Source organism: Dama dama, chromosome 6 (assembly GCF_033118175.1).
Source record: "Dama dama isolate Ldn47 chromosome 6, ASM3311817v1, whole genome shotgun sequence".
Lineage (NCBI taxonomy): Eukaryota > Metazoa > Chordata > Mammalia > Artiodactyla > Cervidae > Dama > Dama dama.
In genome coordinates this window covers 414,273-438,678 of record NC_083686.1, presented here as the reverse complement: position 1 = coordinate 438,678, position 24,406 = coordinate 414,273, and the positions used below count along the sequence as shown (strand labels likewise).

General features: G+C 56.0%; 1 protein-coding gene across 3 annotated transcripts in view; it reads left to right on the top strand.

Annotated features, from left to right (window-relative positions):
• GAK (cyclin G associated kinase) overlaps positions 1 to 24,406 on the top strand; it is a 48,322-nt gene that overhangs the window by 3,934 nt on the left and 19,982 nt on the right. Inside the window, exons 1-11 of one of the 3 annotated variants that reach the window (XM_061145317.1) lie at positions 4,128 to 4,281; positions 6,975 to 7,036; positions 7,713 to 7,772; positions 8,673 to 8,787; positions 10,736 to 10,878; positions 13,411 to 13,536; positions 14,334 to 14,423; positions 15,541 to 15,676; positions 15,895 to 16,007; positions 17,483 to 17,540; positions 18,945 to 19,068. In XM_061145317.1, the coding sequence (XP_061001300.1) occupies positions 7,770 to 7,772; positions 8,673 to 8,787; positions 10,736 to 10,878; positions 13,411 to 13,536; positions 14,334 to 14,423; positions 15,541 to 15,676; positions 15,895 to 16,007; positions 17,483 to 17,540; positions 18,945 to 19,068 (908 nt within the window). In that variant the 5' untranslated portion in view covers positions 4,128 to 4,281; positions 6,975 to 7,036; positions 7,713 to 7,769. Of the gene's footprint in view, positions 1 to 4,127; positions 4,282 to 6,974; positions 7,037 to 7,712; positions 7,773 to 8,180; positions 8,432 to 8,638; positions 8,788 to 10,735; positions 10,879 to 13,410; positions 13,537 to 14,333; positions 14,424 to 15,540; positions 15,677 to 15,894; positions 16,008 to 17,482; positions 17,541 to 18,944; positions 19,069 to 24,406 lie in introns of those variants that run through there. The other 2 variants (XM_061145316.1, XM_061145315.1) reach the window with 2 other exon arrangements.

Genomic DNA, 24,406 nt, shown 5'->3' with positions numbered 1-24,406 from the left:
CCCCACCCTCCTCATTTTAGCGGTTGTAGGGAAAGAGCAACTTAGCCAGGATGGTGGGGTCAGCGTCTCGCCCCACGTTTTGTAAACACGTGGTATACGGCAGCCCCGCTCACTTACGGCAGCGCCCGCGTCACGATGCCCCGCCCCCTCCGCCCCCTGTTTGGCCATGGGCCACTTTTGGTCTATAAGCACGTATAAGCCCCACCTGAAAGGCCCTTGCGTCTGCACTGGGGCCAGCCCGGAGAGAATAAACGTGTCTCCTGTTCCTGCCGCTCCTGGAGTTTTCTTCCAGCTTCCCTGCTCGCACCTCGCCTGTTCTGGGTTCAGCAAACAGTGAGATACAGCAAGACAGTTGGTGTAGACGGCAGGATACCCAGTGGCAGGGGAGCCTGAGGCTCCAGTGGATGGAGGAAGCTGGCGGCTACCGCAGAGCAAGTGGTATGGGTGGCTGTGGCCTCTCCGTGTGGGCTGTGGCGGCCGGGTGTGCTTGGGGTGGCTTCGTGGGTTTGAAGCTCGGTTCCCTTTCCTGCTGCAGTTTGTTGGCCCTCTCCTGCTGTGGACCTTGGTGTGTTTTCCTGTTTGGGATTGTTAAAAATAAAGCTCCCAAGGACATTTTTTACTGTGTGTGCGCATGTGCATGTGTTTTCCTTTCTTTTGGGTAAAATGCCCAGGAGTGGATTGTGGGCTTCTAGTCGGATGGAGGGTTGACTTTACATGAAACAGCCAAACCCTCTCCACTGGGGATTTGCCACCTCCTGCCCCACAGCCTCCCCAGTGTGTGAGTGTCCTGATTATACCCATTCTCCAGGGCGTGCAGTGGCTGAATCTGCATCTTCTCCATGGTACTGTGTTGAACATTTTTTCACCCATTGGTCACTTGTGTATCTTTTTGTGTGTGTGTGAAATGTTTGTTAAAATCTTTTTTTCATTTTTTTTGGGGGGGGGCAGGAGTTGTGGGAGTATTTTTTTTTTTTTTTTAACTATGGTATAATGAGAATTTCCTGACTACTTATGGATGAACCTGGGAGTATCTATTTTAGATCCAAGTCCGGTTTTTATATAACATACATACACAGAGACACACGTGTGTGGGGAAGTGAAGGTAAGCCATTTCTTAATTCCAGAACATCAGTTCAGTTCAGTTGCTCAGTCGTGTCTGACTGTTTGCGATCCCATGGACTGCAGCACGCCAGGCCTCCCTGTCCATCACCAACTCCCAGAGTTTACTCAGACTCATGTCCATTGAGTCGGTGATGCCATCCAACCATCTCATCCTCTGTTGTCCCCTCCTCCTCCTACCTTCCATCTTTCCCAGCATCAGGGTCTTTTCCAATGAGGCAGTTCTTCACATAACGTGGCCAAAGTATTGGTACTTCAGCTTCAGCTTCAGTCCTTCCAGTGAATATTCAGGACTGATTTCCTTCAGGATTGACTTGTTGAAACTCTTTGTAGTCCAAGGGACTCTAAAGAGTCTTCTCCAACATCACAGTTCAAAAGCATCAATTCTTTGGCGCTGACCTTTCTTTATAGTCCAATTCTCACATCCATACATGACTACTGGAAGAACCATAGCTTTGACTAGATGGACCTTTGTCAGCAAAGTAATGTCTCTGCTTTTTAATATGCTGTCTAGGTTGGTCATAGCTTTTTTTCCAAGGAGGAAGCATCTTTTAATTTCATGGCTGCAGTCACCCTCAGTGATTTTGGAGCCCCCCAAAATAAAGTCTTTCACTGTTTCCCCATCTATTTGCCATGAAGTGATGGGACCCGGTGCCATGATCTTAGTTTTCTGAATGTTAAGCTTTAAGCCAGATTTTTCACTCTCCTCTTTCACCTTCATCAAGAGGCTCTTTAGTTCTTCTCACTTTCTGCCATAAGGGTGCTGTCATCTGCATATCTGAGGTTATTGATATTACTCCCAGCAATCTTGATTCCAGCTTGTGCTCCATCCAGAACATACCCAGTCACAACTGTCTTAGCACCCAGCCAGGGTATCCCTTTATGTGTTTTATATGCTGGTGTTTCTGTTTTTTTTAAACTTTTCCTTTTGAGGTCATTGTAGACTTACGTGGAGTTGGAAGAAAAGATGCAGACAGGTCTGCGTACACTGCCTAGTGGCAATGTCTAGAAAAACTGTGGTCACAGCCAGGATTCTAAGTGTCTGTCCCCATGGGGATCCCTGTGGACCCCTGAAGAGCATTGGCCTGCCCCCCTCTGTCCTTTGTCCTCTGAAGAAGTCTGTGTAAATGGGATCACGTGCAACCTCTCAGAATTGGCTTCTTTCACCCCGCGTGATTCTCTGGGGACCATCCACGTTGCTGTGTCCTAACTTTTTTTGTCTCTGCAGAGCAGTCCATGGTGTGGATACACCATAGTTTGCTCAACTTTTCACCCACTGGACATCTGGGTTGTTTCCAGGTTTTTGATCATTTGAAATAAAGCTGCTATAAACATTCACGTACAGGTTATTTTATGGCTGTGTTTTCATTTTTCTGGAATGAGTGCTCAGGTGCTGGGTCACGTGGCAGTTGGTGTCTTGTTTTTAGAAAGCTGCCAACCTGTCTCTAGAGCTGTGCTGTTTGCGCTTGGCCATGGGCGGAGGGGCGCCTGCCTGTGCTCGGGCGCTGCACCTGCCGTAGGCTGGGTGTGTAAATGCGGCTTCGCCTTCCTGCCTCTGGGGCTGGAGCCTGAGGCCAGGGAGCTGGCAGGCTCCTAGGGAGGTCTCTCCCCTTGGCTGTTCTCGCTCCCCCTTACTCTGAGGACCCTAGTCCTGTTACATCGGGACCCCAACTTCTGACCTCATTGAACTTCAGTCAACTCCCTGCACACCCTGTCTCCAGATGCGGCCGTGTTGGGGTTAGGGCTTCAGCTCGTGACTTCTCGGGGGACGCAGTTGAGTCTCTGCGTCTCTGCCAGCGTTTTGTGTTGTCTTTGGTGGTCATTCTGGCAGGTGTGTGATGATGTCTCATTGAGGCTTTAGTTTGCGTTTCCCTAAAAGCTCATGCTTTGCTTATTTTCATCTGCTCATCCTCACAGGTGAAATGTCTCTTCGTGTCCTCTGCCTCTTTTCCAGTCATCCTTCATGTTGAATTTTGAGAGCTTCTTGAGTCCTCTGTCCAGTGTGGTTGCCAGGTGTTTTCTCTTAGGCTACTTGTCTTCTGGCCTCCTAACAGGGTCTCTTGTGGATCCAAGGCTCTAACTTTGATGAAGTCTATTCTGTTGCTTTTCGTTCCGTAATCCTGCTATTGCTGTCTAGTCTGAAAACTTTGAGCCCTGCATCTCCAGGATTCTCTCCTGTGCTGTCTCGTGGTTTGACACTTGTATGCTCTGAGTTAACGTGTGAAGTTTAGACTGAAGTTCTTCTTTCTTTTGCCTGGAGCTGTCCAGTTTAAAATACCATCCTTCTGAAACTACTTTTGCAATTTGGGCATATTTGTGTGGTTCTGTTTCTAGGGCTTTTCTTTTTTGTTCCATTGATCTACAATCTGTCTGTCCACCAGTACCACACAGTCTTCATTACTGTAGCTATACAAAAAAATTTGAAATTTTTTTTTCTGAGTTAGGAAAAATTTTTTAAATGCAGAAAAGTAGAAAGAGTAACAACAGAACAGACACCTTTGTCCCCGCTATCCAGAATTAATAAATACTAACTTTGAAAATGGATTCCCTCGTATCTCAGTTGATAAAGAATCTGCCTGCAATGTGGGAGACCCAGGTTTGATTCCTGGGTGGGAAAGATCCCCTGGAGAAGGAAATAGCAACCCACTCCAGTATTCTTGCCTGGAGATTCCCATGGACCGAGGAGCCTGGCGGGCTACGGCCTATGGGGTTGAAAGAGTCGGACACAACTTAACCACCACCAACTTTTAAAAAGTCATCGTTGGTTCCAGACCTTTTCCAAACAGTGAAGCACCACAGATGTTGTAAAGGTTCCGTTGACCCCCTGCCCCCGCTGCATTTCTGTATCTCTCTTTAGAGGCAGCCACCACCGTGAACTAGTGCACGGACTTCCTGCTCATCTTTGTACTTCCTCTGCAGGCGCTGTGTTCAGACTGTGTAATCTTGCTGTGGGGGTGTTAAATCTAAGTGACTGTGTTTGGACCTCTGAAGAGTTTGTTGTGGTGGTCTGCTGGTTTGCTCAGCACACCATTCTGCTTGCCCACTGTGTCCGACACTGTCCTGGGTGCCTGTGACAGCAATGCAGACAACTCGGATGACATTTCTGCTTCGAGCTCGCGGCCTAGTTGGAGAGACAGTAAACAAGTATCCAGATAGAGTCAGGTATCAGAGAGCTCTGGGGAGAAGAAACGGGGTGGGGGGCATGGGGGGTGGTTCAGGGGAGTGAGGTGAGGGGAGTCGGGCCAGGCCCTGCGGGTCTGTGGCCAGGGGGGTGGCCCCGGGCAGCAGTGGGCTTGATGTCTGAGCAGGTGCGGTGGTATCGGTCTGGCTGCAGCGGAGGCCTGAGGATGGTCCCACGGATCTGGTAGCCCTGCTGAGGTTGCCCTTCTGTCCTGGACGTTTTTGGTGGAGTCCTTAGGAGTGTTTGCTTCATTGTCTTATCATCTGCAAGTAAAAGCAGTCTTAGGTCCTCCATTCTTTATTTTTCTAGCTTTCTTGCCCTGTTAGGCTCACCGATAAAATGTTGTATTGTGGCTCTGAGAGCAGCAGAAATCCTTGCTTTGTTCTTGATCTTAGAGAGGACCTTTAAGTCTTGTGTTAGCGGTTAGTTTTTCGTGGTTGCCATTCTTAGATTGAAGAAGTTTCTGCTTCAATTCCTAGTTTGCTGAACATTTTTAAAAGTTTTACTGTTTTGAAGGGTCACGACTGGGTTCTGCGCGTGGGCAGAAACCTTCTTGGCGTCTGTCAGGTGACCTGCCCCCCCTTTTACAGTGTGCACTCCTGGGTGGTCGTAATGCACTGTCCTTCCCGCGTATTGCCAGAATCACTCCTAGTGTTTTCTGATGGTTTTTGATTTCTGTGTTAATGAGTGCTTTTGATCTGTAATTGTATGCTTATTGTTTTCTCTGCCTCAAAAAAGACTCTGGGAACTATTCTCTCTTGGCACAGATTTCGTGTGAGGTTGTTGTACTTTCTTCACTTAAATGTTTGATAGAATTCGCCAGTGAAGCTATCTGTTTTTCCTTTTCTGTTTTCTGGATTTTCATTTATTTCCTTTAATCTATTTTTTATATGGACCTATTTGATTTTTTAACAGCTATGTTGAGATAAAAGTGACAGAGTAGCTCTGCATGTATGTCAAAACACTGTAAGTATGTTGTATGTGTGTGTTAATGTGTGCGTGCGTGTGTGCATGTATATCTACACAGCTGTCACTGTGAAGGTGGTGAACAAACCCATCGCCTCCACGGTGTTCCTCCACACCCCCCAAGCCATGGCTCATCTGCTTTTTGTTATTGTGATTACTCTGTTTTCTCGGGTGTCCTGTGAATGAGGTCACGTGTGCACACTCTTTTCCTGACTACCGCTCCTCAGCATGGCTGCTCGCAGTCCTGCTGCTGCATATCAGCAGCAGTGCATCTGGTCACTCGAGGGTGGCCGCTCCATCCACTCACCATTGATGGACACGGGTTGTTCCTGCTGGGGCTGCTATGAACATGCGTGTACGAGTCTTTGTGAGGACGTGTGCATTTCTTTTTCCTGGGTAAATACTCATAATGTGATGGCAGAGCTGTAGAGTTGATGTGTGTTTAGCTTTTGAAGAACTCTCCAAACTGTCTTCCAAAATGATGACACCATTCTGAATTCCTGTGGGCATTGTAAACAAGTGTGCAGTTGCTCCACACCTCAATCAATAATTGGTAGGTCGGCTTTAAAATGTTTAGACGCTCTAACAGGCATACAGTAGTGTCCTTGTGGTTTAAATGTGCATGTCCCTGGTGGGTAATGACATTTTTTCATGTGGTTACTTGCCAGCTATTTGTCTTGGTTGAGTGTCTTTTCGTATATTTTGCCCCTTAAAATGTTGTTGAACTGAACTTTGGATTTTATGTATATTTTCTGGATAGAGGTCCTTTGCCAGATGTGTGATTTGCAAAGTCCAGTTAGGGACTTGTCTTTTCAAGCTCTCAACAGTGTTTCCAAAAACCAGCAAAAACGGTCTTTAATGAAGTCCATTTATCATATTTTTCATTTATGGATCATACTGTTTGCCTAATGTAGGGTTAGTCAAAATGGTTGATTTTTGTATGTTGCTGTTACATCACACAACCTTCCTAAACTCATTCATTATTGACAGTAACTTGAAGGAGTAGGTGTCACCTTGTCTACATAGACAGTCATGTTGTTTGTTGTCTTTTTTCAGTCTGGATGCCTTTTATTTCCTTTCTTGCCTGATTGCACTGGCTGCGCCTCTAGCGTGATACTGAATGGCAGTGGTGAGAACAGGCCTGAGGCCTGCCCGGCCCTGGTCGTAGAGGGAAGCGTCAGGCCCCCACCCCGAGTGTGGTGTTGGCGGAGGGCCTTCCAGAGACGCCGTCATCAGGCTGAGCAACTGTCCTTCTGTTCCCATTTGCTGAGAGTTTTAAATTTCATGGTGAAATTTTCCACTGTAGGAAGCTAGGGAAGACTAAGAAGTCAAACTAAAAATAATCTAATTACATTGATTAAACCAACTTTACTTAGTTGTGATGTATTATCCTTTTTTATAGTTGTTGGGTTTAATTTGCTAACATTTTGTTTTACGTAGAATTAACGATCTGTGAGGAATTCTGTCCTCCATATTTGTGTGTGATACGAGTCACTCGTTTCCAGAGAACTGGCGTCAATTGTGTTGATTTTCCTACCCTGGTCTCTGTCTGTGAACAGGGTGTGTAGAAGGCAGTCACACAGACCAGGGCCACCATCACGGCGGAACACAGACTCCTGGCCACAGTCCAGTTTGTACCTTTTGTCAGTCAAGGTATTTTTACAGCTAAATGTTAAATAAAACTGCTGTGTATTTTTCTAATTTTCAGGAGGGTTTGCATTTGTGTATGAAGCTCAAGATCTGGGAAGTGGCAGAGAGTATGCATTGAAGGTAATAAAGGGGATGAGCTTTTGTGGGTTTTCCTGTGTTTTAAAGGAAATAAATTTCTAAGTGACAGTTTCCAGAAGTTTATCCCCGCCCCTTTAGTTTATGTTTCTTTCTTACAGTCTGTGTCTATTTGTTACACTTGTTTCTTCTGCAGTCTTAGAGGACTTGAAAGCTGTGGGTTTCAGCTTTGGGGCGGCCAGGGGAGGGGAGTCAGAGCTGCCAAAGTAAGGGTTCCAGGAACACCAGGCATTTGAAAGCCACTCGTGTAAAGTGACGCGTGCACAGTGTGTCTGTGAGCCGGGCTCTCGGGTGGGGTGCTGGGTGCACTTTGTGGTCTGTCCTGAGACTCTCAGGGGGCCTGCTTAGCCTCAGGGGCAGTGACCGTCATGGGGTTTGGCTGGGCTGGGGGCGTGCACTTGGACTCTCGGGTCCAGAAGTAGACCTGCATCTCTCATTTTCCTCCAGCCAGTTGGGTGAGAAACCTCCTGTTTTTAGTTTGTCTTATGTTCTTGGATCACAGAGGACCATTTCTGAGGTCCTTTAACCTGTCAGGTTTCTCTGTGGGTCAGATGTTAACACACAGTCAGGCGGGGACAACCCTCAGATGCACTGTGTGTGCTCGGTGAGAGCAGACAGATAAGGCCCTTAATCTTTCCTCATCCGTTATTTCCCGCTACAGAGATTGCTGTCCAATGAAGAGGAGAAGAACAGAGCCATCATTCAGGAAGTGTGTTTCATGGTATCCTTTTCCAGGGCTGAGCACGAGCATGGCCCCGTGGGGAGGCCTGCGGCCGGCTGTGGCTGCCCTCGGCTGCCGGCTGCTCGGGGACACCCTCTCTGTTTGCTTCATTGGACTTGCCCGTAGCCCGTGTCTAGTAGGAAGGAGTTTTCTTCCTTGTTCTTTACTCTCAGAGTAATGGTAAGAGATTTATAGCCTTGGGAGCAACAGTGTCATTCCTGCCAAGAGGTCTCAAACTGGGGGTGGGCAGCTCCCTGCCTCCGCCCTGCTGCTTGCCCAGTGACCTGATGTGGTGCCTGGCTCCTGGCCAGTAGTTCTGCCCTCAGCTCTTCGCCATCCCTGGCTCCCGTGGGCTCCAAGCCCTCTGAGCAGCCCCCGGTGCCTTCACCCTTCCCAGAGGGCAGGGGCCCTGGGCGTCCGTGCATGGAGCCTGATCTGCAGGCTTGTTTGGCTTGGCTCTCCACTCCCACGCGCGTTTCCCTGGAACTGGGGTCTCGCCCTTTGCTGTCAGGATCTGTCCTCCATCTCGAAGCTCTGTCCACTGTGAGCCTGCCAGCCTCCGGGCCCTCGGGTCCTCGCCGTGTTGGGCTTCCTGTGGCCTCTTTCAGCCTCACCTGCACCACACCCTCTACCTGCTACCCCACCCAGCCCCTGGCCAGGTGCGTGGCCGGTGGCGGGGGCGGGGGTGGGGGTTCTTCAGCACCTTCCCTTTCCCTTGTGTCCAATGTCTTCCTGTCCTCCTGGCTGCCTTCCACCTGCTCCCCATGCTGTTTTTGTGGTTATGCACTCAGATTGTCCTTAGTTGGAGTCAGTGTTCTGACTTCAGTGTCTTAATATTATGTATATATTTGTTTTTAAACATGCAGACTTACGCATTCTCCTTTAACGAGACACCTGCAGAAAAAACTTTCAGGCCACCCAAATATTGTCCAGTTTTGTTCTGCAGCATCGATAGGAAAAGAGGAGTCGGACACTGGGCAGGCGGAGTTCCTGCTGCTCATGGAGCTCTGCAGAGGTGAGGTGCCTGCGGCTCGGGACCACCCAGCAGGCGGGACGGCTCCTGGGGTCTCCTCTCTAGAGACGCGTGGTCGTCAGGGAGAGTGGCTTCCTGTCTGGTGGGAGCTCTCTGAGTGGCTGCTCCACCCCCTCACCCCCCCTGCCGGGCTGAGAGCAGAACTGGGGCTGCGGAGGGGCGGCTGCGCTGTCGGGGCCATCAGGCAGCAGGAAGCAGCCGTGGTTGGGAAGTGGCTGGAAGTGGCCCGGTGGGGCCGGGGTGGGCAGGGCCGCGGAGGTGGGCCTGCAACCTCACCAGCTCAAGGTGGTCGCACTTGCTATGTTCTGAGAGGAAGACTTGTGTCTCCTGACAGCAGTGGGGAGCCGGTGCTTTCTCAGAACTTCTTGGGGCAGAGCGGGCGAGTGGGCGGGCAGTGGTGCCAGGCTCCCCAGGAGAGGTGAGGCTTCTGTCAGCGGCAGAAGCAGGGTCCCCGCCTGGAGGGTTGGGCTCCTCATCCCACAACTGAACCTCTGCCCTGTGCTGGACCCGTGTGGGCAAGACAGCTCTTGGAGTTGGGCAGGACTTCTGAGGCCCGGCAGGCGTGGAGGACTGGCCAGAGGGCCTGGAGCTAGGGCAGGAGCCCCCAGACGCCCTGCTTGTCCATCCGTCACTGGCTGTGCGTGGGGCTGCCGTGAAGCCAGGGGAGAGCGCGGGAGACTGAGGCAGGGGGCTCCCCCGAAGGAGGGAGGAAAGCTCCCCGAAGGGTCACAGCCCCCAGAGGAGTGTCCCAGGAAGAGGACGGGGGCCGTGAGTGTGGGAGTCTTTCTGTGAAGAAGAGCAGAAATGGGGTGCGGTGGTTGCTGGTTGGGGGAGTCTTGGGGACCACAGCCAGGAGTACAGGATCCCCACCCTGAGTGGAGGGGACCGGGACCCCATCCCAGGTGAAGACAGGACCCGGGGTGTGTGGTGCTCTTGTCCCAGCAGCGTGGGCACCTGGGCTCCCGTGGGGACTGGCGTTTGGGGTCCTGTGCGGCGCTGGCCGTGCTCGCGGGCGCCTCTCCTGGGCGCGCACCGTGGGTACTCAGCTCAGGTTGGGGCTCTCCACGTGGCTGGTGGTTGGCATCACTGTCCTTCACCTGCAAGAAAGCAGTGCCTACTCACTGAAGCCAGCATCGTGTGTGAGCTTATGAGGCAGGCTCCTGCCTGCAAGCCTGCTGCACCCACGCCCTGCACGTTCATGTGCACCCCCGGGAGGCTTCCTGGGGTGGGGCTGGGCTCATGGGGGCCTTGCGGCTGTGTGGTGCTGCTCTTTGTTCCACGTCGAGTGGGGCCAGGGGTCCCATAACGTGCGGAGCTCACCTCTGGGAGTGGTGGCACCCCGGGGCCCTGGACAGGAGTGTGTAGGCAGGACTCTTGGAAGAGGCTTTGGGATGTCTAGGGCAAGAACAGGGTCGGGGGCCCAAGGCAGGTGAGTCGTGGGTCCTGGGAAGCTGGCCCAGCAAAGACAGCACACGGTTGCGGAGGGAGCCCCTGTGCAGAGGGCCAGTGGCCCCGGGCTCCAGCCAGTTCAGCAGGACGGAGGTCCCTGCGCCACAGAGACGGGAAGGAGCACCTTGAGGCGGGGACCCCTCGGGGTGCAGCCTGGGGTGGGGCCCAGAGGGGGAGGGCGTGTCCACTGAGATCTCAGGCGAGCAGGCGAGGACCGCTGTTGACTGAGGAAGCTCAGCGGTCATTTCCCCAGAGGTGTCTGCCAGGACGTGCACGTTCTGGGTCGTGGTCCTTGTGGCTGCTGCGTCACGAAGGCTCTGTGGTCAGAGGCCTCTGCCACTGCGGGCAGGCTTCTCTGTAACCCTGACTGGGTGCTGGCCGGAGGGCAGGGAGGGCAGCACCACGGCGGGTGCAGGAGGGCAGCAGGCCTGGGCACCAGCTTCGACAGTTCCCTGGTGATGTGAGTTTGATTCTCTTTTAGGGCAGCTGGTGGAATTTTTAAAAAAAGTCGAATCTAAAGGTCCGCTCTCGTGTGACACTGTCCTGAAGATTTTCTACCAGACGTGCAGGGCGGTGCAGCACATGCACAGACAGAAGCCGCCCATCATCCACAGGGACCTCAAGGTACGGCCCCCGCCCGCTCTGTCTGCCGTGCTCGCCACGTGTGGGGGCCGGTGCCCCGCTGCCCGGCAGCCCCCCTGCGCTCAGGCTGCCTCTGTCCCTGTCCCCAGCTGGGGGCTCTCACCCACGGGTGAGGGTGTGGACGGTCGTGGGCACGGACCCCTGCGTGGAGCCGAGAGGAGGTAACGTCCCCTGGTCTGCTCTGGGCAGGAGGCCTGCCCGCCTGCTGCTGGGCGCTGGGCAGGAGCGCTTCCCCACGGGGCTGCGTGTTCCCCTGGCGCACACGGGAGGCTGCCCTTCCTCCTGGGGCCACCAGTGGTGGGGGAGGGGGCTTCGTGGTCACGACTTTGTGTTTTCTTGTTTAATGATGTGTGTTTCTGCTGTGTTTTTAGTCATCAGAGTTCTTACTGTTCAGTTAACTGGGTGTCTTTTGCCTTTTTTCTGTTGTCTGTTGGTTGGTTTTTGTACATTCTTACAACAGTGTTTTTTAAGTGGAACATGCTACAGATGTCTGTGCTCTGTGGCTTCATCTTAACAATAATCTGGCATCCACGAAGCCAGGGCCCCAACTCTCACAGCGGCTCAGGATGGCGGCAGGCCCCCTCTACCCTCCCCAGTCTGACTTGCTAAAAGCAGACCCCAGATATGCCCCTTCCTGCCAGGAACCTCCCTTTGCTTCTGGAATGTCCATCTGTGGCCAGCTTTCCCGTTTCCCCGTGGGTCATCTTGAACCTTGGGAACAGCACCGTCCTCGGGAGGTGGTGGGCTCCTCTCTGGCTCAGGAAGGTGAAAAGCCTGAAGGGTGACGGCGCGGCCTGGGGGCACCGCCCAGCACCCGCGTGCTGAGTCCTGGCTGCTGGCGCTGGGCGGGAGCCTCTCACCCGCTCCCTGCGGTCTGTCCCCAGGGGTCTTGGCGTGGCGCTCTGCGGAGGGGCAGGAAGGGCCCGGGGTCCCCAGATGCGAGTGTCGGGCCCGGATGCACGTCCTCCTCAGTGTGGGTTTCCTGTTGCCCCTGGCCTTTCCTCCTGGTGCGGGGTTTGCCTGCCTCACCCTGTCCGTGGGGACCCGGTGTCCTGTGGGGCAGCCCTGTGTCAGCGCTGGCAGGGCAGACCGCGCTCCTGGGGCTGCTTTCTCACTCCCTTGGGCATCTCTTGTGTTTGGCGTGAGTTGTCTTGGCTCCTTGTGAGGGGTCTTCGGCGCCCGGCCTTGCTGCTCCCTGGCCTGCGGATCAGAGCAGGCCCCCGGGCTGTGCGGCTCTTGTCAGCTCTCGGTGTCTCTGCCCGAGCCGGGATCCAGCAAAGCGAGCCGCGTGGGCGCCCTGGCTCCCAGCACCTCCTAGTCACGTTCACACTGCTCTGGGGTCTGTTAACGTGCAGCACGTTATGCCCAAAAGACAATGTCCATCCCTTCAGTTAAAAATACTTGATTGCTAAAAAACACAACCATCATCGGAGCCCTTCAGTGGGTCTCACGGTAACATTGAAGGCCACTGATCACAGATTCAACAACACATACGATAATGACGGAATGTCTGAAGTGTTTCAAGAATTATCGAATGGGACACGGAGTCAGACACAAAGTGAGCAGATGCTGTTGGGAAAAGGCGCCTACAGACTTGTGGGCGTGGGGCTGGCACAGACCTGCCTCTGTGAGAAGCTCAGGGAAGTGAGGGTGGCCTGTGATTGCTTGGCTCAGAGTGTCGGCTTCTGGTTAGAGTGGCCGTGACCCCCTCCAAGAGAGGGGCTGACAGGCTGGAGACGTCCTGGCTGCTGGGTTGGTAAAGGTGCTCCCAACCTAGGTCATGGAGTCCTGGTCTCCTGACTCTTTGCAGCCACTGGAGGAGTAGAGCTCCCTGGGGCGAGTGGGCTGGCCACGGGGCCCGGCTCCCGGGCAGTAGGGCGAGTGGGCTGGCCGTGGGGCCCGGCTCCCTGGGGCGAGTGGGCTGGCCGTGGGGCCCGGCTCCTGGGCGGTGGGGCGAGTGGGCTGGCTGTGGGGCCCAGCTCCCGGGCGGTGGGGCGAGTGGGCTGGTCGTGGGGCCCAGCTCCCGGGCGGCGGGGCCCGGCTCCCGAGCTGCGGGCGGGTCTGTGCCCCGCTGTTCAGAGGAGAGTCCAGGTCCCTGTTTGATGCAGATTTAAGGTCTCATTTATTCACAGTTTCTGAATAAGAGGTCTTCCGTGTATCTTTTGTTAGGTTTCTTCTTCAGTTATTAATGTGTTTGGTGACTTTTAAATGGTATGTTAATTTTTTCTCACCTTTTAAGTTTTCTAAAGGTTTTTATTGTATATATTCTATGTATATTGTATATATCTTATGTTATTAGCTTATCTTTGATTTGTGGTGGATTTTACCTTCCGTTTGTTTATGTGACTGTCCCATTTTAAGGTACACACACCGATTTTGGTCTGAAAGGAGTGTCCCCTTTGCCCAGAAGACTCCCTGGCCGGTCTGCCCTTTGGGCCCCTGCCTGCCCGGCCCCCTGCTGTCCACAGTGCAGCCTGTAGCCCGGCCTCACAGACTGTTGCCTGGAACTTGCAGGTTGAAAACTTGCTGCTTAGTAACCAGGGGACCATCAAGCTGTGCGACTTCGGTAGTGCCACAACCATCTCGCACTACCCAGACTATAGCTGGAGCGCCCAGCGCCGGGCCCTAGTGGAGGAGGAGGTAAGTGTGGCCACCAGGACACCACTGCCGACCGTGCCTGCTCTGGCTGGCTCTTCCCTTGCTTTTTTCTTGATGTGGCAAAGTATGCAATGTAAAATTTCCCGCCGTAACCGTTTTTGAGCGTGCGGTCCCGTTTTAAACGTGGCACTTTAAAGCATCATGTAGAAACCTGCCTTCAGGGTGGTTCGGCAGGTAACCACAGGAGCCCCCCGGGGAGACGGGTGGGCGAGTTCAGGCCCCTGTAGCAGCAGGTGGCGCTGAGTGGGCACAGACAGCCCCTGCTGGGGCAGCCGTCTGCACACTCACACTGTGCCCTTGCATGCGGAGCGCGTGCTCGCAGATGCGGCCCTGGAACCCGCACCAGCAGAGCACAGCGTGAGACCAGCAGCCAGGGCCGCCGCGGGCAGCGTCCATCTCCGCCGCTGCGCCACACTCTCCCTGGAGACCGTGCTCACTGGGGGGCACCCGCGCCTCGGGGCTGCAGATGGGTCCTGCCTGGGGCCTGGTCACAGCACCTGGAGCGGGTCCCGCAGCCTCGTGACCCCCGCCCGCCACGCACCCTCCTCCGCTGTTGGTGGTTCACGAGGACTCCTGGGTGCCGCTGTGGTGGCTGCCGATTCTTTGCATCCATGGTGCTGGCCCCATGTGCCCAGCCCGCTTCAGGGGCCCCCGTGCAGGGCCTTGTGTGACCACCCTGGCCAGGCCTCCTGACCAGTGCCAGGCCCCGCCGCCCGGGATTGCCACAGCAGCTGTAACGGGCTTGTGCCTTTTCCTCTGACACATTCTCCTCTCTTCAGATCACGAGGAACACGACGCCCATGTACAGGACGCCAGAAATCGTGGACTTGTACTCGAACTTCCCGATCGGCGAGAAGCAGGACATCTGGGTAAGGCGGCTGGCCCCTGGTCCTGGGCAGCCGGACTGGCCCCTCGGGGCCCTGGGTGAGGCTGCGGCCACCTGGCCCTCATCTCCCCATTCTCTTCCTTGGTTCTTCCTCTCCTCCGGTGGTTCTTTATCCTTTTCTGCAGCCCTGGTGACGCTGTTAGTGGACAGGCGCTGACGGTGGGGCGCTGAGGGGTGGAGGCCAGTGTTGCCCAGCCCCAGCCCGAGACGGGCTGTTCCTGCATGCCTGGACCTGAGCTTGTCTGGTCTGAGCCCCTTCGAAGGCTAGGGTTCACAGAGCCACAGTCTGCGTGGCCAGCGTTGGGCCTTCCGGATGGCCTTGCAGTTGTGCGCTGACCTGGTGATGCTGGAGCTGTGACTGGGCCCGAGGCCTTACGGGGTCTCAGAGTGAGGTCAGGCCCATCCTCTAGGACACGTCCCGTTGGTGGAAGGCGGCCCCTGTGTACGCTGAACGTGGGGCCTGACTGAGTGGGTGTCTGCTGACCCCTTGGTTCAGCATTAGGGCTTGGAGCTCAGGGAGCCCTGCTCCTGCCCATCCGAGGTGCCCTGTGGCCTCCCTGGTGCCTTGAGAGCAGGACTCGGGGGCCCTGAACCCCCACCTCAGGGCTCCCATCCAGGTCCAGTAGGCCCGTGACCCACGGTCCCAGTGCTTGGGGAGCCTTGTGCTGGTGAGTGGAGACTGGTGGACACGCGTGAGCTGGTCAACTCCAAGTGGACGCCTTCAGCCCGTCCCAGCCCAAGGACCACATGCATGAGCTGGAAGGCGGGGCTTGGCCTGCTCTGGGCCCCGCATGAGCCTCAGTCCCCTCAACGTGCTGGACAGTCTTGGTTTCCTGTCCTCCTGTGGCAGGTGCTGTGGTGGAGGCAGGGAAGGGGTGCGGGGCCGGCAGCCCCCGACTTGTCCCTGGCGCTCAGCACGGCCCCTTGGCGGGTAGAGCCCACCCTGGGGTAGGAGCTTGGTGTTTGGAAAGGACTTTCTCATCAGAGAACGGAGGGTTGGGCTTTATTGGCCACTCTGACCTGGCTGCTGTCTGCGCGCCGCGAGTGTAGACCGTGGCCAGCGGGCGGGGCAGAGCCGGCAGGCCTTCCTGTCTCTGCAGGCCCTGGGCTGCATCCTGTACCTGCTCTGCTTCGGGCAGCACCCGTTTGAGGACGGGGCGAAGCTTCGTATCGTCAATGGGAAGTACGCGATCCCCGCCGACGACATGCGCTACTCCGTGTTCCATGGCCTCATCCGTAAGTCCCAGCGCAGCCCACCCCACCCTGAGCACGTGTCTTGAGTGGCAGCTTCTGCTGATCTTGTTCTTCACATTGTCCTTCCCCGCTTGCTTTTAAAAGCAGTAGTGTAAGCAAGACACGGGCCTCCAGGGCCCACCGCCCTGCAGAGTGAGGGGTGCTGCCCGCCCGGGGCACCAGCCCTGCCGCCCTCAGGATGAGTTCTGCCTCTGCCGTAGGTGCCATGCTCAAGGTCAACCCGGAGGAGCGGTTGTCCGTCACCGAGCTGGTCAACCAGCTCCAGGAGATCGCGGCCGCCCGCAACGTGAACCCCAAGTCACCCATCACCGAGGTGGGCTTCCACGTGCTGCTTGCGATGATGCTGTGTCGTTTTAGAGCCAGGTGGTCAGGTGGTCTGGCTTCACTTGGCTCTTGCGGAGGGAGGAGCCCCTGGGGTCGTCTGAGGGGCAGTGTGCCGCCCTGTGGGGTTCCTGGAGCCAGGAGACAGAGCCCGGGGTGGGGCTCAGAGGTTCAGAGTGGGTGAGATTCAGAGAGCCAGTGGCGAGGAGGAGAAGGCCGCTGAGGCAGGTCAGCCTGTGGTCTTTTCAGAGAACCTGGGCCTCCGGGTGGGCCAAGTCTCGGGTGGCGTTTGGGCCCAAGATCCAGGGGCAGCCAGCCCATGTGTGCCCCTGAGGACGGCTCCACAGGAAAGGCAGAAGTGCCTGAGGGAAGGACACAGGCTGCTTCCGCTGGGGCTCGTGAGCACGTGCTGCTCTAAGTGCTTCTAGAACCTGGGACCTGTGGGTCAGACATCAACCCAGCCCTACACCCAGCTTTTGGGTTTTTCTGCCCGGGGCCTCGAGGGAGAGAAGTCAGCTGGTCCTCGGGGCAGCGTGGGCACACTGGCCCGCCCCGATGGACTCTTGAGACCAGGAAAGCACCGGGTAGGAGACTGGGCTGGAGTCGGGAGAGCCGGAGGCTCTGTACGCTGTGGCCTGGGGCCTCCGAACATGTTCCCTGCGTCCTGGGCCTGTAGCCTCAGAGCACGTTCCCTGCAGCTTCCGAGCTGGTGTGGAGCCTGCAGTCCCACCAAGAGGTGCTCCGTGTTTTCGGGAAGCTGATGAAACAACAAAACAAAGTGTTTGATTTCTGAGTGAATGACACAGTTGAGCTAAGACACATGTGCCTGACATTTCGCGGGTGTTATTTTTAAGACTCCTTGGAGTAGTCCATTTATCATTGACCACTTCCGGTGCATCACGTACCATAGAGGCCATAATAGAGTGTTTCTTGAGTTTAATGTGTCATGTTAACCTGAAGGTAAGAATGCTCAGAAGCTCTGGAAGAGACTTCAAAGAACTTTTACGTAGCTTGTAGAGAGTGGACGCGGAGCTGCAGTTGCTCCGGCTGGGAGAGCACGAGGGAGTGGGTTCGTCTGGACCCGTCGCGGGGAGCCTCAGGTCTCCAGGGCGGTTGTGTCACAACGGCAGCTGACGCGGCCTCGGGCTCAGCCCCCGGGACACGTGCTGTGCTCCGTGGCCGCGCTTCGTGGCGGTCATCCCGCCTGAGCCTCCACGGGTCCCGCGCTGTGTCCTGTCAACGACAGGGCCTGCGGCCTTGGTGGGTGGGGTGGGTTCACGGCTGCTGCCTGTGTTGTGAATGGAGCTGTGTGCCTGGGTGGCCCCACGGATCAGCCCTGGGGTCCAGGACTCGTCGGGACCCTGGGGGGGTCCTTTGTGGTTCTGTAACGAGCCAGGTGGAGGAGGGTGGACTTGGTGGGCGACGTGTCCCGATTGCCTGGCCTGACGCGAGTTTGCACCTTTCCAGCTCCTGGAGCAGAATGGAGGCTATGGGCATGCGGCCCCTCCCGGCTCCACGGGCAGCGGTGAGTATCCCCGGGACCCCAGTTCACGATTCCTGAGCCGCCCCTAGACTCAGCAGGGCTGTTCCTTGGTGAGGCTCAGGACCAGCGAGGGGGCCAGAGGCTGGGTACCTGCCTTCTGCCCTGCTTGCCATCGGGGCAGCCTGGGTCCTCTGAGCCCCAGCCTCGCCCGAGGGGCTCTGGGGGGACTGCCTGTAGGCTGCCTCAGTCTTGGGCCCCCGGGGGACTGGGTGGCCGCAAGGGTCTCCAGCGAGTGTGGCCCCTGCCCGGTCAGATGCGGGGGCTCCTTGAGGCCAGCCCACGGTGACCCCGGGGGTGGCCCCGGAGGAGGTGCGTGAGGGAGCAGAGCTGCTGTGTGGGGACCACAGGGGCCGTGTCTGCTCCCTGTGAGGAGGGCTTGGGTGGGGAGGTGGATCTGGCGGGGGGCGGGGGGCCGGTGGACTTTGTTCACAGCTCGGCTGTGTTTGCTGAGAGGGTTGCTCTTGATCTGCTAGTTAGCCTGGGGGTTCTGGGGGCCGGGGCAGCCAGCCCTCAGTGTGGCTGCCCCGGAAGGTTCCAGACACACGTCTGCCCTGTGTCTCCAGGGCCATCCCTACCTCACTGTCAGGATCATGCTGCAACTTGTCGCCTCCAGGGCTGATGCTGGCAGCTGGCCGGCCCGTGTCCTGGCTCCTTGTCCACCAGAGTGGCTCTGGCTCAGCTGCCTCCTTGGGGCACAGTGTGGGGGGCCACTTCGAGGTGCCTGGACAGACACGCCACGTGCGTACGGGGTGCCTGGCAGAGGGCTGGCGTAGGTGTCACACACGCATTGCCCCTGGATCCAGAGGCCACCGGCTGCCCCTCACGGGTGCGTGTGGAGCCTCCTTTCCGTCCTCACCTGGACTTGTGCACTCACAACCGCAGTGTAGTCGTGCCCTGGACCCTGGTCTCGGGGCCTTTGTGGGCCGCTGCTCCGACCTCGTCAGGGCGGCCGCTGGGGGCCTGTTGCCCTGCAGACCAGCAGAGCGGGGGGCCGCTGTGGCCTTCCTGTGCCGCACGCGGCCCTGCTCCTGCCCCCTCCTCTCCCCTCTCCTCCCCACGCATCTGCAGCCTGCGTCTGTGGGCGTGTTCGTACCTTGCGTACCAGCCTGGTCACCCCCGCTGGGCTCCAACATGTGTTTGTCAGAGGCAGGGTCCCTGCTGGTGTCCAGCAGGCGCTGGGAGTGAGTTGGGTGAATGTCTGGGACATGGGAAGAGCCTCACGCGCCCAAAGGCTCTGGCCTGCGGGTGTAGCCAGGCCCTGGGTTATTTCTACCCAGTTCATTCTCGCGCCGGGGCATGGAACACAGGTGGAGGATGCCGGCCCAGGCTGAGGGACGTGCCTGCTGCGGCGCCCGGGCTTCTGGACACGTCTGTCTCTGCCTGCAGGTCTGGTGGTCGCTGAGTACGAGCAGCCTTATGGCGGGTTCCTGGACATTCTGCGTGGGGGCACCGAGCGCCTCTTCACCAACATCAAGGACACCTCCTCCAAGGTCATCCAGTCCGTTGCTAAGTGAGTTAAGGATGCACGGGCACATGGTTTCTCTGCTGTGTGATTTTTAAAGCCTTGGGTGCGGACCTGCATCCAGACGTGCAGAACCCGCACTTACGGCCGAGTGAGCGTGCATGCTCAGCATCAGCCTGGCCCCCCCATGCGAGCTCAGGCGTCACCACATTCCTGCCCTCGCGCTGGAGGGCATGTGCTGGAGACCATACACACTGGGTCTGGGCCGTGTCTCTCCTGAGGGTGGCCCTGTCCACGGAGACGGCAGCCACGCACACAGCCTGCTTGTGCTGTCCTCCGAGAGGTCTTGGCTTTGACCAGGGAGCACCAGGAGTCAGGTTCTGTCTGACATGTGCTTGCCTCATTGGGGCAGGGGCGGCCTGTGTGTCTGTGCTGTGAGCCGCTGGGTAATGCAGCCCCCACACAGTCATGCAGGCCTCACTTGTCTTCTCTGTGCCGTGGTTATTATTGTACGTCCACGGCTGTTGGGGACACAGGCAGGGGCTCACTGCTCGTGCATGAGTGTGAGTTGGCGTGTGCGTGCACGCATGTGTGTTGTGTAGGTGGACTTGGTGGCGCCCCAGTGCTTTGCCTCTGACGTGATCGTGTGGGATGAGAGGAGCTTGGTGTCCACCCAGCACGGGCTTTGGCCGGGCAGGGTGCCTGCTCGCCCCTGCGCGGTGAGGCCCTTTGTGCTGCCCGGGCTGCACCTCATTGCCAGCAGGAAGGTCAGAGGCACATCTGTTGGTCTGGTACCTGGCTGCCCAGAGTCCTGTCCACAAGAGGCGGCGTGGCCGTCGCAGGCCAGAGGGCCCTGCTGTGGGTGGGCAGAGGGCCCTGCTCGGGGCCTCCCCGTCAGCTGTCTGTGCTGCTGCGTCCCGGGGGCAGAGGGTGACCTCGCATGTGGTGGCTGCCCCCAGCCTGCAGCTCCCCCTGCACTTCCGCTGACGAGGTGCCCACGGCCGCACTCAAATCCTCCTGTCTTCCTCCCAGTGGGGTTCGTCGTGGGGTCTTGGGTGGACCCGGCGGGAACAGCAGGCTGACGGCAGTCAGCAGACTTGAGAGAAGCTGCTCGGCCTTGCTGGGAGCCAAGTCCCCACGAGGCTGAGGTGCACGCCTGTGGGGCCAGCCTTGCTGGAAGCCCCTCTGAGCGCCAGGGCCAGGTGGGTAACTGCTTCCGGCCCGGGATGCCCCGGTGCTTGTGAAGCTGGTTTAAGGTACGGGCCTGAGCGCACTTGTCTAGGGGCTCCATGCTGAGGTCTGGCACAATGATGGCCCTGGAGGGTGACCTGTTACTGCACTCCCCACAGCAGGGCCAGGACGGGGTGGATGGGACCTCAGACCCTCCCTGAAAGCAAGGAGGCCGCTCCCCACACAGGGCAAGACCAGATGTGGGGACCCAGCTCTGGACGCTGGCTGGGGGAGGGGCATCCCTGCGGCCACCGGCTCGCAAGTCTGCAGGGAGCACACCCTGGGCCTGTGGGCCTCAACCCCCAGGTGGGCAGATGGTCTGCAGGGAACAGCCTTCGCCCTGTGGGTCAGACAGGCGCAGCAGCCACGATGCTTGAGCTTGCCAGGGGCTTTCTCCAGGTCTGGCACAGGGTCCAGTCAGGGCCTGGTGACAGGGCCCCTCCAGGGCCACTCCACTCCGGGTCTGCAGGCGGGACCCTTTCTTGGGGTGTGTGAACCCGCCCTGTGGCCTCTGGCTCGCAGTCCTGATCCTGAGCTCCTGCCCGTCTGTGGTCTCTTGTTGGTTTTAGACCCAGGCCCCACATGTGCACATGTCTGTGTTCTCTTGTTGGTTTCTCAGTGGCTTTAGGTGCAGGCCCCACAGGTCAACACGTCCCAGGCCCCACACGCCAGGTTCTGACGGCCAGCTCCGCCAGGCGCCCTCAGTTCCCAGTGTGGTGTGTCTGACCTGCCCACCCCTGTGCTGGTGCCCTGGTCCCTCACAGGGGCAACGGGGCGCGTGGCCGGGCTATGCCAGCCGCCCCAGCACTCAGTGTCCTGTGTGCAGCCTCATGGCCTCGGCCTGGGACGCAGACCTCTGGCCGCGTGTCCATGTGAACTGCTGCTCTGGCCTTTGCTCTGTTTCCTGACGGTGTTTGTTTCTCCCGCTGACTTTGTGTCGTACGCTATAGACTGTGAACGTAGTGAACGTAGCCGGCACTCTCCACGCCTGCTGCCGGCGTCGCTCAGGCACAGGTTTGTCCACACTCCCTCTGTGCCCTCCGTCTTCTGCCGTGGAGGCCTATCCTGCCTGGCTTGTCAATAGAGCGGGCCTGCCCTGGCCTTCCTGTGGTCAGGACTCTGTGCTTTCACTGCCATGGGCTTGGGTTCTGTCCTTGATCAGGGAACCCCACGGTGCAGCCAGGGGGAAAAAGAAAGACACATTGTAAATGTTTCAGTATACTGGAGGTGTAGCTTTGATGGCTCTGTGGTTTCAGGTTTGGCTTTCTGATGCACCTGGACCTTCCTTTGGGGACTTTGCTCAAGCCCTGCTCAGCCCCCGCACAGGAGGCGGGCACCCCCTCTGCCCACCCGAGGGCTTCAGCTGCCCTCACTCAGCTCTGCTTGATGTGCGGTTGGGAGTAAACCTGTCACGTTGCTCTGTGGTCTCTGAGGGTGTGGCGTGTTCCCCACCTCATGGTTTGTTTCAGGACAGCCAGTCTTCAGGGGCTGCCTCTCCTGGTGGCCACACGGTGCAGGCAGGGGTCGGGGGTGGGCGGTAGCGAGAGTGACCGACCCGCCCAGGCTGGACCTGTAGAGGGAGCCCCCCCGCCCTCCGCCAGTGAGGAAGACCGAATGAAGCAGTAGACTGCAGTGGGGAAGTCGGCTGTCGTTAAGTTTGGGGGAATTCACATTTTAGAGGTCATGTTGCTCCTCAGTTCATCTACAAATTCTTTGCTTTAAAAATGAAAATCCTGATGTTGCCACAGATTCTGATCCCAAAATTCACATGTAAGTTACCCAAAATTGCCAGCAGTGTTTTTAAAAAGAAGAACAGAGACAAACCTTATTTTATATCAATTTTTTTCAAGCATCTGTTGTTAGATGTGTTTAGACTCATCCATGACACGTACTTAGGGAGGGGTGGTATGAAACATGAGCTGTGAGTCTGAAGAAAATAACAGATTAACGAGTGTATGTTGCTGAGATCATGGGTATGTGTCAAAAAAGAAAAAATTGGATCTCGTATAATAACAGCAAGATATAGTAGATCTGATCTGTTAACAGATCTGATCATGAAAAGCCATTTCTTAGGAAAAGCTGATAAAATATGAAGAGATGTTTTTATAACACCAGAGTAAGAAAGATTTCTTAAATGTGACGAAAAGCATATAAGCCTTGGAGAAGTGGTTAATAAATTTAAATGACTTAAAAATTCTCTGTTCCTTGAAAAAGCACATTTCTTTAACAAGAGAACGTGGCAGTGGATTGGGAGTAAATACGTTCAAACTGTGTGAATCATGACTAGTATCCGTAGGATTATAATAAGTTTCCCGCGAGGCTCAGTCGGTAAAGAACCCACCTGCAATTGCGGGAGACCTGGGTTCGATCACTGGGTTGGGAAGATCCCCTGGAGAAGGGAAATGGCTACCCACTCCAGTATTCTTGCCTGGAGAATCCCATGGACAGAGGAGCCTGGCGGGCTGCAGTCCATGGTCACAGAGTCGGTCATGACTGAGGGACTTAGCGCATGGAGGTTCATGGCTTCCCAGGTGGCACTAGAGGTAAAGAACCCGCCTGCCAATGCAGGAGACAAAAGAGACGGGGCTTCGGTTCCTGGGTCAGGAAGATCCCCTGGAGGAGCACATGGTAACTCACTCTAGTACTCTTGCCTGGAGAATTCCCTGGACAGGGGAGCCTGGCTGGCTATATCATCCATGGGGTCGCAGAGAGGTGGACGTGACTTGGTGACTAAGCAGCAAAACGAAGTGTGAATAAACACAGAAGAGGCTCAGCTCCGTGCTACTGGTAGACCGCGTCGCTGGGTTGTGTTTTGACCCACTCTGACAGTCTGTCACCGGTGCGTGCACTGTGTGCACGTTGCCACACAGGCCAGCCTCACTTGCCTGCATTTCTCACACAGGCAGGTCTGTGCCAGCCCCACGTCCGCGAGTCTGTAGGCACCTTTTCCCAACAGCATCTGTTCACTTTGTGTCTCCACGTCCCATTTGGTAGTTCTTGGAACACTTCAGATGTTTCGTCATTATTGTATGTGTTGTTGTATCTGTGATCAGTGAGTGGCCTTCCGTGTTGCTATGAGACCCGCTGAAGGGCTTGGACGACAGTTAGCGGTTTTTAGCAATGAAATATTTTTAATTGAAGGGATGGCACTGTCTTTTGGGCATAACAGACCCCAGAATAATGTGAACATAACTAATACGCGCTACAGTCTGCATGGCTCGCTTTGCTGGGTCCCAGCTCACTGCGGGGGACTGGAGCCGAGCCTGTCGTGTCTCCACAGCGCCTGGGGTTGGGTTAGTAGGGATGAAGCACAAGCTGGAATCAAGATTGCCAGAAGAAATATCAATAACTTGAGATACGCAGGTGACACCACCCTAATGGCGTAAAGCAGAGAGGAGCTAAAGAGCCTGTTGATGAGAGTAAAAGAGGAAAGTGAAGATGCTGGTTTCAAACAGCACATTAAAAAGCAGAGACGTTACTTTGCTAACGAAGGTCCATCTAGTCAAAGCTGCGATTTTTCCAGTAGTCATGTATGGATGTGAGAGCTGGACCATAAAGAAGACTGAGTGCCAAAGAATTGATGGTTTTGAACTGTGGTGTTGGAGAAGACTCTTAAGAGTCCCTTGGACAGCAAGGAGATCAAACCAGTCAATCCTAAAGGAAATCAACCTTGAATATTCATTGGAAGGACTGATGCTGAAGCTCCAATACTTTGGCCACTTGATGCGAAGAGCTGACTCCTTGGAAAAGACCCTGATGTTGGGAAAGAGTGAAGGCAGGAGGAGAAGGGGATGACAGAAGATGAGATGGTTGGATGGCATCACCGATGCAATGGACATGAGTTTGAGCAAGCTTCAGGAGCTGGTGATGGACAAGGAAGCCTGGAGTGCTGCAGTCGATGGGGTCGCAAAGAGTCGGACGCGACTGAACAACAGCCGTCTGTTTTCTAGTCCTTGTTGCTTTCTTGTTCTTTGTTTGTTTTTCATTCTTTTTCTGTTTTTTGTGGTTTTAATTGAACCTTTTCTGTGACCCCATTTTCTCTCCTTGCTCACCTCACCACTTAAACACCCTTTCTTTGCTGTTTTCAGTGGTTGTCCCGGCGTGTGCAGTTCCAGGTGACCCAGGTCTGCTTTCAGACAGCATGCTATTCCTGACT